We start from the raw sequence: 15932 nt of genomic DNA, 5'->3' as shown, positions 1-15932 counted from the left end.
CTACTCGAGAACTCGAGCCGTGAGGAGCGCTCGTCCTCCAGGTGCCACCGAGACACCTCTAAAGAATTCTCTTGTTCTCCTCCTTCTTCTTCTTCTTGTGTTTGTTTTCTTCTTCAACTTCTTTTTATTTATTTTGGTTAACAGAGATGAATCCCTGCGCCGACCATTTGCATCAGCGTCACATCAACACATTGTGAAACCGGCCGATGACTCACTCTGACGCAGGTCCTTTTCGCATACCTCCCATCATCCTCTCCCTCTCTCCTCCCCCTCTGTCTCTCCACGCGCACGCACACAGACACACACACACGTGGACAGATTTTCTCAGGAGAATAACTCAGCTCATGAACACCCACGCCGTTTTGCTGCTCACAGTGGCAGCCCTGCTCAAACAACCACCCCTCCCCTCCCTGTCCTTCCACCTCCTCCTCCAGTGCAAGTCACTGCTCATGATGATGATGATGATGTGTTGCCGCGGCAACGGCAGGAGGTGGGCGGCTCCACGGGCGGTGGGCGGAAGCCAGCCGCTAAGCGGCGTGGGAGGGATCTGCCGAGTGCACCCATCACCCTCATTTTGAAAGGAGCAGGAATCCGACTGCTTTTGAGGTGTGGGTGTTGGTGAATTATCGCCTCTCCTCCCTGCAGCTTCGTTAGGGATGTTTGTCTCCCCTCCTTCCTCGCTTCCTTCCTTCCCTTCCTCTCTTTTCTTCCTTTGTCTTCTGGTTTTAATGCCACATGCAGAGAAAACGCAGCTTAAACTTTGAGGGCTGCTTTGAGTTGGCAAGTTTTCATGAGTCCTGGAGTTGCTTTTTTAAATTTTTATGCAATATAGCAGAGAAAGAAAGAGACACGAAGCCAGGCTTTAAAATAAGTTGTTTGTAGTTTTTAAATGACTAGATGAAGTGAAGAAAAGCAAAGCAGGACTGTCTCCAGTCTTTCTTGCTTCCCCTCCCCTTTAATGCAATTTCCCAGCCGTCAGGGTCACACTAGAGTCAATGTAAACACATCAGTATGTAACTTTTACCAAGAGTGAACGTTTGACTCGGTTTGATCATGAACATGGAAAAGATACACATGAATAAGCTGGTCTGAAAATCAGGTAAATACAGCCTCAATGTGAACAGCAACATATGACATAAGACATGTTTAGACATTATTTATCTCATAAAACAAACAAAAATGCAGAAACTGTGTGAAAAACTAAGTGCACCCCATGATTCAGCAGCTTGTAGAAGTACCTTTCACAGCAGTAACTTTACACTTGATCAGTGTGGAGGAGTTTTAGCCCGCTCTTCTTTAGGACATTGCTTCAGGTCATTGAAGTTCATGCACAGCTCTCTTAAATCCACACCACAGCATTTCAGTCAGGTTCAGGTCTGGACTCAGTGACTGCAAGGTGCCCAAATCAAACTAATCAAACTAGCAAAACATCTGCTTTATAGAGGTACTATGGGTTTTCACAGGACTGTTAGTGTATTTTGGCTCAGTTTCTGTTAAATAAATAATGACACAGTGTACTATGTCATGTGCTGTTGCTCATTTGAGGTTGTATTTATCTCATTTTAAGTCCCGCTAAGGAGTATTTTCATGATGTCCTGCGTTGGTACAATCTTGTAACTTAAAGAGAGTGTGCCTTATTTCGCACGAGTTTTTTTTAATGTTTTAAGAGAAATAAAATAGGAGACTATAAGAAGCTGTTGTAACACAAACAAGCATATTACAAGCAGATTGTACCATTAAAAGACTGAAGTTCTTTATATTCTTTGGTTTTACAGTAAGTAGGAGGTCATCAGCGAGCTTGTATGTTCAAACCTCTTAGCTTAGAACGAATCCTCTGTCAGAAATGTGCACATGGTCTGGGACATGTTGGGGCACATTTAATCCCACTGATTTTATTTTTAGAAGCTCACGATTGTGCAAGGGCTGCAAAAGTATGTGGACACCAAAAGATGTCTTATATAGTCCAAATGAACAGCAGTAAAACAGCAGGTATTCATCTGCCGCTACTTGCTGACAAACCTCCTCAGCCACAGTCAGATCATCTACTTTAGCTCAAATCTGCATAAAAAGGTTTTTTTTTTAACGTAAAAATGTTGATTCCTGTCAAGTAAAAACCCTCTGCGTGCAATTGGTCGGAAGTCCCCTTTGCTTCTGATGACATGGAAATCAGATTTTAAGGCCAAATTCATGAATGTTTCATGTTCAAGTGCACTGGAGGCTTTATTAGTCAGCTCTAATGTGTTTGTTTTATCCTCTTTTGGCTCTCCGGGTGGGTGGAGTTTAGCAAGATAGAGTCAGATAAAAAAAAAAATGTAAAAAAAAAAGTTTGAGAAAAGTAAAGCAAACACTTTCCGGTGAGTAATCTGCGGTGTAGGTCATTATTTAGTGATGGGCGTCGAGCTCCACCCACGCAGGCCGCAAAGGAGGTCAAAACGAGCATTAAAATGCTGCCTGACTCAGGAGGAACAGGCTGATAATCTGTAATCTGGTACACTGAGCTCTGCAGATTGAATTAGACCTGAGTGTGGCACTGTTTGGGAAATTTCTGATGTGTTTTTCTGTGTTTTTTCTGCAGAGTGTGCATGTGGTTCCCAGATTTCTATCAATCTGTCACTTCATGAATGGAAAGAGGCTCCTACACGCCTGTAAGATAGTCTCACATCACTTTCTAACCGGGAGATGGCGCTGTAGATGTTTTTTTTCAAGGACACACACACACACACACACACACACACACACACACACACACACACACACACACACACACACACACAAGGCGACAGTCTGCAGAGAAAGCCCTGAATGTGTGCAACACCAAATTGAACCACAAGGTGGCAGAGCAGCACAACGCATCAGTGACAGTCCTGCACAGGGCTGCTTTAAGCCTCTTTTTTCCTCACCACTGTGCAGAGACCTGATGCTTTAATATTTATTTAATCACTTTTATATCTCAGGTCTCTTCCAGGGTGTGTTTCCTTATTTTTGTTTATTTGTTTTTATTGTTTTAAAGTTCTACTTGTATCCCTGTAATGTTTTATAGTTGCATTTTATGATATTTTTTATAGAAGTCTAGTTTTCATTTTTATTTATTACAGGTTACAGGCATGGACAACTGGTGGAGAGTGTGACTGTAACTCAGCTGAATGAATAGGAAGCTTAAAAAAAGGGAGAAGCAGAATATTTTAACATAAACTCAGTAACATTTGCTTCACTCGTTTTCAGTCCGGTCCAGAATGTTTTGTTTCTGTGTTTGTTTGTTTGTTGGTTAAGCCATTTAACACTGAACCAAAAACACACACACAGTTTGACAGCTTAAAATGCTATTTTTTGCACCAATGAGGTGATTCCCAAAGAAATATTAATCTGAGAACTTGTTTTATGTCTGCATAGTGTGTAGTGTGTTCTTAAAAAATTTGAGGAAAATGGAGAAGTGGGGCACAAAAGCAGAGGTATCAGGCGTAGCATAGCCCGGACCTCAACATTATTGAAGCAGTGTGGGATCATGTTGACAGAGAACAGAACAAAAGGCAGAAACATCCAAAGAAGAGCTTTGAATGTCCTTCAAGAAGCCTGGAGAACTACTCCTACTTAAAGACATGGCAAGAAAGCTGCCTAAGAGAGTTCAGACTGTACTGAAGAATAAAGATGGTCACACCAAATATTGACTTTCAAACTCATTACTTGTACAATCTCTGATTTTGCCTTATATACTGTATTTACATGTATGTTTCCACATGCTTCAATAAATCACTTCCTATTTTCCTACCAAAGTATAAAGAAATGAGGGGTGACTCAAGATTTCTGCACAGCAGTGTGAGTTATATAGCTGTGCAAACTTGTTTATTTGAATCATCTGCACATGATTTCTGCAGGCCAAGCATGAAGACTCATGCACATGAGTCAGTCAGGAAATATTAGGCTTAAACTATTTCAATATAGTGATGTTTATGATATTACTTCACTTATATTGTGTTTATTCTTAAATTCTTGTATATGTGTTATGTGATTTCCAGCATTCGTGTGGCACAAATAATAACATTTCTACAACTAAGAGTGCAAAATGTGCATTTAACTTAAAATGAATGCAGACTACGTACTTGTGACTCATCCGATAATTAGTTTTTTTCTACTTAACTAAAACTGGATTCCATTGTATGATAAAACATATACTTTCTGTCTCCCCAAAAGTTATGTCTGTGCTACAGCAGCCACAAACAAAGCCTACATGAAAAAGAAGCCTACGTGGATAAAGAAGAGTGGGCCAGTAAAAAATAAAAATAACATGAACAAATAGGTCTAAAATGTATCATGCTTAACATAAAGCAGTTCAAATAAATAGAAAACATGTAGTAAAACAATAAAATAGGAAATTAATTGAATAAACAATAATAAATGTAAATAAAATACAATGAAATGCTTTGTAAAAACGTGACGTAATACAATATAGTGGCCCTTTAAAGTAAAAGAGCTAAAAGGATTAACTATAATAGATTAAAAACAGCCATTAAATGTAGTAAATTCAAAAATATGATTGTTTTCGTTATTTATTGTGTTTATAAAGACAAAAATATCGAAACTGTACCTAAAAACATACAAAAATGGGCAAATACTTATAAATAACATAAACTTATTCGCTAATTACGGGAAGTGATGGAGATAACGGGACCAAAACACGATTCACAACCGTGGGCGGGACTGTTAGGACTTCTCACCAATTAGGTGCGCCCATGGGTCAAGTCCGTCCAATCACAGCTCACGCGGTGGATAAGGTTGGTTGTATCCCGCTGGGGAGCTTTTTTCCGCTGTTGAGTCAGTGGGAGAACCGTTACACGACCGATAAAGCGGCGCTCTCACCGGGAACCGACCTCTACGATCCCTCCACGCGGTTCTATAGTAACTCCACTGCACAGTTCGTCTGTACCACAGGGCTGAAATGTTACATCTTCGGTCTACAGTAACGCTCAAGGAGTTATTCCAGACTCAGCTGAAGCGGCCGCTCACACGTAGGGTCGGCGTTAAAGCAGCACCTGCTCCCGCCGCCTGCTTCAGCACCCTGAGTCCTGATGGACGGTCACCGGGTAGAGGGCGGTTTTCTGGCTGGAGAGCCCCTCAGCACTTGGCCAGGAAGCACGCATTGAGAGGCTTTTGCTCCAATGACTCCACCGGCAAGGACTCTTCAACAGAGAAGTGAGTAACGTTAACAGTAGGACGAACTCAATAGAAAAAAAGGAGCATTTTTAATGGGGCGGTAAACAATCATGACATCAAGGTGCCTTTACCTTGAGGCTTCTCATTTAAAAAAATAAACCAGTTTTACTTACAGAAAGTACGCGGAATTTAAGAAATGCGTCTAATTTCTCGTTGTATTTAAAAATTAATCACTTTATGTATAACACTTGCACAAAAAGGGACGTTATTTGAATTTAGGTTTTTTACAACGTAGTTTGGTGCGAAGGGTCTAACGCGCATCACGCGAAGTGGCTAGCTGCTAGCTCGGATGCTCATTTAGCTCAGCCTGCTAAAGGCTGGCAAGGAGGGTTGAGTTTGCCGGGGAACTGTGCAGGTCAGGGGCTGTAGATGAGGGGGATTATGGGTGCAAGTGACCGGTGATGGTGCGCCCACCTACAGGCTCAGGCCAGTGGAGAGCTCCGGTAGGTAGCGATGGAGGTAAATCCAGCAGCCATTATCGGACAAGTTTAATATATCTAAGATGACTTAGTAGTTCCAGTATGAACCTTAAGGATGTTTTGTGGCATTAACTTGCTCTAAGCGGGTGGCGATTAGTCAGAATGTACTCAATGGAAACTGGTGGAAAGGAAGTAAATTTGAGACGTGTCCGAGAATGGAAGCACATGCAGTGGGGCAAGCCTGATATCGTGACCAGCTGCTGGAGGCTGATGCCTTCATCCATCCAGACTCAGGAAGGCATCAGCCGGCACCAGGTTACCCAGCCGGGTCAGTTTAAACGAAAAATTAAGGACAACTGAAGCTGGTTAATGTTTGAATCTCCACTCCACACCGAGCATCAGCTCCATGCATATTGAAGGTCACCCACTATTGCTTCCATAAGAGTGCAGCTACTGACCTGAATTAATACACTTATATCATTAATTATAAAGCACAGTGTATGCCACATGATGAGAGGCAAAGTAAAGCAAGTCTAAAGTATAGAGGCTTGTTTCTGCCTCTGGGGGGGGGGAGAAAAAAAACTATATATATATATACATAAACAAACTGCTGGGTAGAGCCAAGCCACAACTTCCAGGTATTTCAGAGTAAGTAAAAAGATAGAGATACTAACCTGAAATTGTCCCTTATGGATGCCAAAAAATGTTTATTCAGTGGCTGAAACAAAGTTTTATTTTAAATGCCTCTAACTACCGACATAAATACAAAATAAGTAGAATAAATCATAAATCAGTATAAATCATAAATAACATTAATAATAACAATAAATTAATCTGTTACGTTACTAATAGCAAAAAAAATAGCACAATGAATCAAAATAAAATAAAGATAAAATAATGAAAACATAGACACAAGTTAAAATCAGTTTTTGCCATGTTAAATGTTTAACACATATATAGTTGTGGACATGTTCTAGGGTGGAACGATCGTACAGCATACATCTTTAATAACTTTAGAAAACGAGAATTTTGTGCACAAGTTTGTATTTATTTGGGATTTTCTCTAATCCACACAGGGTTAAAAGTATACATACAGGCTCAAATATATACATACACTCCCACTAAATGTTTCTTAGCATGTTGCACCTTGATTGGGTGGTAGCCATCAACAAGCTCCTGGTATAATTGTGGCTGATATTTGACCAGTCTTCTTGGCATTTCATTAACGTTGGTTGGTTTCTTGGCACAGACTTCTTGTAAGATCCGGAATCAAATGTGAAATGCTGCTCCTCACACACAAGATCTTGAATATTTAGGCCTTGTCTTATCTTAGAGACCTCATAGTATCATATCACCACAGTAGAGCACTTTTCTCACAGACTGCAGATTTACTTGTGGTTCCTAGAGTATTTAAAAGTAAAGTTGGAGGCAGAGCCTTCTGCTTTCAGGCCCCTCTTTCTGTGGAACCAGCTTCCAGTCTGAGGAGCTCTTTCTTTTCCTTTTGTTTCCTTTCCTTTTCCTGAATGTCTCTTTCTCCGAAAGTGTGTCTTTGTCCCGTCTTCATCCCCTGACTCCCATCTGGTCATGCTGGTTCTGCTGGAGGTCCTTCCTGTTAAAAGGGAGTTTTTCCTTCCCACTGTTGCCAAAGGCAAGGGGTTATCTAGTTTTTGTGGTTTCTCTCTATTATTATAGGGTCTTTACCTTACAATATAAAAGCTTATTAAGATGACTGTTGTTGTGATTTGGCGCTATATGAAAAAAATTCAATAGATTTATTATGGATGTCAGTTTTTATTTCTGTTATGAGACCAAACAGGTGAGCGTCCCGTAATTTCTATAATGATGCTGAAATGGACAGAAAAATGTCAAAGTAAAATACAGAATTAAAAAAAAAAAGTATGTGTGCCAGTTGGAAAAAAAACAACAATCTTCCAAATATAGAAATAAAAAAAATGAATAAGTCCTAATTAGTTGTATCAAAAATAGTATAAATTAGAATTAAATAAATTAAATTCTGGATGATTTTTGAAGTGTATTATGTTTTTTTGTTTATTTACGTAACTGGTTCCTCCACAGATATACACTGTCATGAATCATCTTTCTTTAAAATCATGAAATTCAGCTATACTAAAAGTTAGCTTACTGTCCATCAAATACATAAGTAAATAAATAGAAAAAATATAAAAGAAAATACAGACTAAAAAAAAAAAATAGAAAAATCTTGGAGATAAAAAGCAGTACAGAGATGAGGTGCTGTGTTTTCATGTAGCAGCATATTAATTGAATTTTGTGTAATTTTAATTAGGGCTGCTCGATTATGGCAAAAATGATAATCACGATTATTTTCACTGAAATTGAGATCGCGATTATTTGACGATATTTATTTAACCCTTTAAGACCTACTATAGAACCAAGTCCGCCAGAGCTTATATTATTTTTTTACATGCTGTAGTGCCATTTGTTGGAGTATTTCAAGTTGCTATACAACTGTTATAGCCCATATTTTAATAATATGTATGCATTAAGTCCATAGTAACTACATTAATTGCAAAAAAGTGCAATAAACTACAAAAAAATTGAAAATCATTTTTGTTTTTTTACATATATTTCTACTTGGAGAAATTTAAGAGGTTTATCCCTCAAAACTTTAAATACAAAAAAAGTTGCAAAAAATAGTTTACAACAACAGGAAATTTATTTTGAGTGTCTTCATAGTTTTATTTTGGAGATACACCAATTTTTATATACACTGCAGGAAAAACAAAAAAAACAATCCTATGATGCAAATTTGCAAAGAAAACAGCATCAAAATAAACTATTTCCAGCTGTGCAATTCGAGTTCTAAGCATCCCAGCAACTATTCAGAAAAGTCAAACATGACCAGTATAGGTTTTTAAGGCCTACAAATAAAAAAAAAAACTACATTTCAGCGAAAATGACGTCACTTCCGGTTTCGGCCAGGAAATGGCGGACATGCACCGTTCGCGCTGACGTCTGTTTCACTGTGGGAAGTGTTACGAACAGCTGATCGGATCGGCAAAGCGTGTTTCTGGAATATTATGTTTTGTTCCTGCAAGCGCTTTTTATGCAATTTTTGCAAAGCTTTATGTGGAAGGAAACCGTGACCGAGGACAAGCTGATGGCATAAGATGTAAGTACAACTCCTCCGGTTTCATATGCAAAACAAATTATTGCGCTAGCTTACACGGTTCAGGTTCTACAGGGATTTAAAAATAGTTACACAAAACGGAGCGTGCTGCTCTGACCGGCTTTAAAGGGTTAACAATGACTTTAAAAAAATAATATAAAATAGTGTGCAACACCACTGAAGTTTTTTTTTTTTTTTACTTCTCTTTTCAACCAACAGCAGTCACTCTCCTCCCCAAATAACTTCTGCTTAGCTTTCAGAGCTTCCCTCGGGTCCTCTTAATCAGCGGTCTCCAACCTTTTTTGCACCACGGACCGGTTTATGCCCGACAATATTTTCACGGACCGGTGTTGTGCCAAAAAGTGATTGTCTGCCAAACACTGATTTCCGGTATTTGCCAAAAACTGATTGCTCGTATTTAAACTGCTATAAGTAACTTGTTGGGCTATAATATGTGAAACATATGTCAAATGCATCCCTCATGGATGACATAAAGTCATCTTGAGCCACAAACAACATTCGTGTAACAAGGTAGAAGCCGCAATCAGTTTTTGGCAGTGACTTTTATATAACCTTTATTTATCCAGTTTAAAAAAATCTCATTAACATTAAAAATGTCTTTTGTAAGAGTAAGTTGGCCAAGAGGACAGCAGAAATGGCAGCAAATATTACAATATTTCTGTAAAAATATTTTAAGTGGGGATAAAGGACCGGATTGGTTATAATGTAAGTACAATAGCAGAGAGTTGTAAAGATACTTGAAAAACAGATATTGTTTTAATTCTCTATATAACCCCTTTGTAAACCCTGTTCACCGAAGTCTATTTACGAACATACGTAAAGATATTACACATAAAAAATACACAGAAACATTGGAAATCAGTTTTTGGCAGACAATCACTTTTTGGCACAACACCGGCCTTTAAGGCGTCGCGGATAAACGAGGGAGGGGCTAATAATCGGCTCAGTCATTTTTAATGATCGTTGAAAGCCCAGATCGTAATCGTGATTAAAATTCGATTAATTGAGCAGCCCTAATTTTAATTTACATTTGCTCTCTTTTGGACCTCCGTACAAATACAGTGAATGAAAATATGAGTGTCAGAATTTTGAGTATAAATTAACTCTACCATCAGGAGAGGGGGCTGCAGGACAGCCACAGTGGAGGGTTTATAATTTCATTATTTTTAGAGGCAACTCATTAAGAAAATATATAAAGATACACATAGTTGCTGAAGATCCAGCATGATAACCAGCTGGCCGATCATTTCTTCCCCTCGGAGCAGCTCTGACACCAGCCTGTCTCCTTAGAGAGCTTCCATAATCATAAAATGCCTCATTGCCCCTGCAGGACAGAGTTGCCCCACTTGTTTCTGTTCACAGACAATTTGCTGAAGCTACCGGCGGCGTTCAGGCCGTCGCTCTGCTCAGCTGACTGGTTGTCAGCACTAGCGTGCCTCCCCTGGAGGTTAATCCAAGTCTGAGCCAAGCTTTGCTTGTTCTGTGAAGATCACTGTGTGAATTTTATCTGCAGCGTGAATCTTGGTGAGCAAGCAGGTTCATCGTCTTCCTGAAAAACTCAATGCTTTTGAGGAACTCAGTGACTTTTCTCTATTAGGCAGCTTAAAGGAGCTTTGTTTATGTGTCAGGGATCGTATATAGACAGCACATTTAGCTTCCAGGTGATTTCCATCTGCAGTTCCTGGACAGCTACACACAATATTAAATATCCTGTATAATATAAAACCTTATAAAAGAGAGTAATATAAGAAGATATGCAAAGAAAGTCTAAAAATCCTCCAGCAATACTCCCACAAAACACATTGTAAAACCTTCACATAGCCACACTCATCAGTTTATTTCCATAATAGGGATTGATTATTGGGTTAGTTTTTCAGCATTTCAGGGTTCTTGTGGGTCATTAAATAGCAGTCTCCAACATCCAGCAAACCATAAAAATGTAAAGATCTGTAGTTTAATCTGTAATATCTGTTGTTTTGTTGCTGATCAGGCAGTTTGATTAAGGACTCAGTTTGGCTTTTTACCTGCAAAGTTTTTGATTGTGACTACAGTCTGTCTCGTTTGTGACTCTGCCCCTCTGTAGGCCTAAACTACAACATCGCCAGCTGTTTCTTCAATTCTAGAATGTTTTTATTCACATTCTGAACTAAAATACTGCAGGTGGGAGTCACCAGACACCCCACATGATATGCGATATTTAACTTTTTGTGATATGCTGACTACTGCAGAAACACACACTGTGATTTATCACTGTTTTGCTCTCCAAATTATGTCCTCAAATTAACCTCAGTCAGTATCTGTTTTATACAGTAAGATAAAGTTATCTCACTTCTAAATGAAATTACTGGCAAACTGTTTCTGACAAAATGGCAATGAACTGATAAATCATGGAAAATCACATATCTGTTGCTGTCTTACATTTTAGCCCTCCGATAACCAGAATACAACCAGTCGAGTTGTGCTCATTCACAAAGACTGGTCCAGATGAATGGCAACGGCATCTGTCGGCATTTAAAAACTAGACGGCAATTATTTGCGCTCTCTCTGAGAGTGATTGAAATAGTCCAAGTCAGACTGCAGCTGTTTGCAGAAAGGTTGCACAGGTCTCCTGTTAGAAGGCAATCACCCTCAAGAAAAACCTTAATACATCCAGGAAGCAAGCTTTTTTTTTTCTTCTTTTTTGTAGATGTAAACAGGTTGCTGTCCTATGTTTAGCTTGCAACATGAAATATTCGTGCACGCATTCACTCTGATGGATGCATCTGGGGCGACTCAGTGTCTCACCTGAGGATACTTCGACATGCAGACCACCTTCTTACATGACCACCCCACAGCTGTTTATTAAGACATAACAGTATTACATATTTATTAGTCAGGGTTTCTTCAGTCAGGTTGTTGGATTGTTTTGTTAGAGTTCAACACATAAGATGTACATCCTGGTGTTTGTTGCTTTCAAACACTGAAGTCTGAAAAGAAAAGACAGACAGGCTCAGCCTGAGCTGCACGCTGACTCTGAGGGCTCTGAGGCTGTGCTTCAGCTAGTAAGGGCTCAGAGCAGTATGCGATGCAGAGGAGCTCATCCTGCCTAAATCATGTCTTCGCTTTTTAATTATTTATTTATTTTAAGCACCGTGAGCTGGCGTGCCGCCCAGCAGATGTCAGGGCCTCGAGCAGATGAGTCAGTCGCATAGATCGATTCGTGCAGCGCCACCTCTCTCTCAGCGCTTCCAGTCTAATGTCTGCCTCCGCCCTCTCCAACCCACCAGCAACAATTTGTCATGATGCCTGTGAGGCGGTGAAACCAGCGCCATCGATCAGATTAAATAAATGCAGCAGATACTGACGGCTCAATTCACACAGAGACCTCCGCCTGTCAGTGCGAACACCTCAGGCCCCGACTTCAAGGGAGTCGCACCATCTGATGGTGGGCTCAGAGGGAGACTACGATGGTGGTGTATTAGTGTTAGGGCCTGGTTGAAGAAAACAATGTAATGTGAGGGTGAAATTCAGAGGAAATATTTATATATAAAATATAAATATATTTTTTTCCTCATAATTTTGTGAGTTTCTTGCAAATTTTGGTTTGATAAATGCTCCTAATTTTTCTTGTAAAACTTAGATATAGACATGTCTTTGAATTTTTAGCCTTTTTTAGGCAGGATAGTTCAGCGAGGTGACAGGAGAGCAGGCAGAGAGCTCACCTGCTTATTCAGGTGAGCCATGGTGGTGCATAATTTTTCTGCCTTTTCCCCGCATATCTGGCAGTTTCTTTGTCATAAATTTTAATTAGATTTTTTCTCACAAATTTGCCAGTAAATTCTTGTTAATTTGCTGGGTTTTTAAAACATTTTAAAACATAATGTGGGTGAGTTGCATATGTTTAAACAGCTGCCTTAGCATTGATGAAAAAGGTTTGAAGCATTTGTGTTAGTAGTGCCAGGTAAAATACTGATCCTGTGGGGGTCTAGGCACAGAAAGGTCACGTTTGAAGGAAACGTCTCCAGATTCCTGCCTCAGTTCAGTTGGATGCCGTTTCGATGACTCTTCTGGAAGAGGCTCACTCATCTGCAGTGCAGGAGAGAGTTTTGTGGAGTGGCTGCTGCTGTTTCAGCTTCTGTTCGCGTTGACCTTTAAAAGCAAACAGAGCGAGAGGAGGGGGAGGGAGAGCGTGAGCGAGAGTACTAATGAGACCAGCAGAGGTAGATTAATGAGACCATCCAGATGTTCCAGTGTCCACCTCTAACCTGCCTGTGTTAATGATGCTCCCACAGGGGAAGTCTCTCACTCAAGAAGGGCCCTCTTACTTCACTATTATTTGGTTACAGTGTCATGTTCATTTCAAGTGTTACACGGTTAAAATCCACCAGCAGCCATTTCTGTTTCAGTTTTAGGCCAAATGTTTATTTATGTGGAAATGGCTGTTTGCTTTCGATTAGAGCTGAGACCTCTGGCTCCCAAGCCGGCTGGGCCTCATCTGTTTCAGTGGTGGGAAAAAAGTATAGTGGTAGTAGTAGTACTCAGTCATAGTAGTCATTTCAGATTATACTATTCGTTTGTATGTCTCATAGTGCATTTCAATGCTGCATGTTTTTAATGTGATTCACTGTGAAACGCTACATTTAATGTCACAGCTTCTGTTTTATTTCTTGTCCTGACAGCAGCATGATCTGAAGACGTGCTCTGTGCTGATCATATGTGTGCTCGCTGCTACTGTTTCAGTTTAATGCCACTGTTACTAATTCAGTGTTATCCCTCTTCACTCTCTCTGTCTCCCTGTTGTTGATCTTCTTGTTTTGCATTTGTAAGTATCTTTCTATTTTGTCGTTTAAGTCTCTTTTTCAAAAGTTTTTCAAAATAAAATCCAGTAGAAGTAGAGGTTTTCTACGGAAAGCCAACAACTGCTTTTACTTAGACATGACCTCACTTCCTCCCAGTGGGTGCGCTTCAGTCCCTCTCTATTCTACCTCACCCTCCATCCTTCCATCCTGTCTTCCTCCTCTTCCTCAATCACACACTCTCTGATGTGTATTCCTTCCTCACCAGCAGCCTGCATTAATGCGGTGAGAGGTGGAGCACGATGCAGCGACCCCGACATGCTAACCCAGACAGCGTGTGAACTGTTTGTAGTGTTACTGCTGCATTCCACTGATGCTGGAAAGTCAGAGCTTCTTCCTAAGGAACTGTTAAGGAGTCCGATTTTCAAGTATGGGGCGGTATTCCTCTGAGAGGTGCAACCTAATGTATTCTATTCAAACAGACACACTTTTAAACTATATGTACTCCTCGCTGAGACTCCCTGACTTTTCACCCTGAGTGGAACTTGGCACAAAAGCTATAAATCTGACTTCAACTCGCTGCCAGTGTTTCCTCTCTTGGTTTCTGCAGCAGTGGTGCTCAGGAAAACCCCCGTTCACGTCTGTTATTTCAGTCTAAGTCACTCTGTGTTTCTCACATATTCAGGAGCTATGTATGTATGTCAGAGATGCTCCAATCCAGCCTTTTTTACTTCCCACACCCATGTAAATAATAAGCTGTACTCCTTACCCTGAGGAAAAAGACTGGGAATCATTCTTTTATATTTAAAACCACACGAGACTCGACAAAGAAACATTGGTTTTCTCCCCTTTTGAATATAGTACATCGATAAATAGAAATTATCAGGAGGAAATCCTTTTTATTTTAGTTGGAAGGACAAACTTTAGTTTCAGGAATTCAGTTCAGACTCAGTTTAATTCAGTTCCATAAGTGCAGTCATCACAAGGACGAAAGCAGCTTGAAGTAAAAAGCACTGTTGCTTAAATAAAGTCTCTGGTTTCTCCTTTACTGTGAGTGCCCCTCCTTGCACACAGAGTGGAGTAGACACTGATTGGAAGCTTTTATGCTAATGGTAATGTGACATGTTGTCTCCATCAAATGTTGCATTCGATGGAGACAAAGAGTGAGCGCAAGAAGCTGAGAGTGAAAGCTTCTGTTAATTGTCCATTTCCTCTATTAGAGGTTGTAATGTTCTGATGGTTGCTGCTGCTGCATGATTCCAGAGGAAACTGCTGATGCTGAAATTATAATCTGGTACATTTCTGCTCTCATGTATCCAAACTTGGCTCCTTTTCTTTATTTCTGGTTGGCTGCTGAGAGGAGCCGCCTGCCAACTCAAGTTTGACCTTCAGACATCCTCTCCTAGCACCAAGCCACCCCCATGATGCATTGCAGGTCATCGTGAGCACCCAGAGCTTTGTACAAATCCAATTTGGTGTTGGTATGAATCATAGCAGAGAGCCTGCTGTGAACCGTTCGTCCCGTCTGCCTCCTGACACGCTACTAACCTTCCTCCCAGAGACGACTTCCTGTGGACACTCTGCTCCGAATACCAGCCAGGAAACGGTGCTAGATGCTCAGGTTTCCTTGAAGTGGACATTTTCTGCTCTGATTTCGGTCACGTGTGCGATGTTTCACACTCAGGTAGTTTTTTCTACTCGTGGCTCTCTCAGAGAGGATAACCCTTAATAAGGCCATCTGAGCACAGAATCCCACCCACCTCCTGTCCAGAACCTTATATTTGAGAGGGACAGGAAGTCAGAAGAAAGTTGTCTAAAAAGGGGAGGAGCTAAAAAAGCTTGTTTTCGACGGAGGGGGAACTGAGGGGCTGCAGTATAATTTAAAGAAGGATTATTTTGAACTATGAATCATCCAGAGCTGCTCTGGTAAAGACCAAGAATTAAAAAACATGGAGATGGACATGAGCAGAATCGGTTAACTGTGATGATTTTTACCTTTTACTAAAAGCTCTGTGACCAAAGTGCCAAAAAACTGACTTGTAGCCACAGCTAAGACCTTGTCCCTGGTTAGGCTTTTAAGACGCACCATATCAAATATAAAATCAGACAGTTATAATACACAAACTAATACAGATAGAAATATTAAAAAAATCTTTAATGATCATAGATTTGCTTTTGTTTAAACTATAATCTTCCATTTACATTAAAAATTTAGTAAGATAATGTTTCAAATCTGAGCCAATTAACTGTAAAGGACGACTAACCAAATGTTGTTGTTAACATTTAAGTATTTACAATAACTGTAGTTCCTCTGGTGTGGGACTAGTATTGGACCCCATCACTGTCTATTTGTCATTTATT

General features: G+C 40.1%; 1 protein-coding gene across 3 annotated transcripts in view; it reads left to right on the top strand.

Moving 5' to 3' along the window:
• The first annotated feature begins 4727 nt into the window (after positions 1 to 4727).
• LOC113016065 (glutaminase kidney isoform, mitochondrial-like) overlaps positions 4728 to 15932 on the top strand; it is a 33795-nt gene continuing 22590 nt past the window's right edge. For 2 of the 3 annotated variants that reach the window (XM_026158570.1, XM_026158569.1), the window contains exon 1: positions 4863 to 5187. In XM_026158570.1, coding sequence (XP_026014355.1) covers positions 4934 to 5187 — 254 coding nt within the window. In that variant the 5' untranslated portion in view covers positions 4863 to 4933. The other variant, XM_026158572.1, reaches the window with a different exon arrangement.

This window comes from Astatotilapia calliptera, chromosome 23, assembly GCF_900246225.1.
Source record: "Astatotilapia calliptera chromosome 23, fAstCal1.2, whole genome shotgun sequence".
NCBI classification, from domain to species: Eukaryota; Metazoa; Chordata; class Actinopteri; order Cichliformes; family Cichlidae; genus Astatotilapia; species Astatotilapia calliptera.
This window is presented reverse-complemented; position numbering and strand designations above follow the sequence as displayed.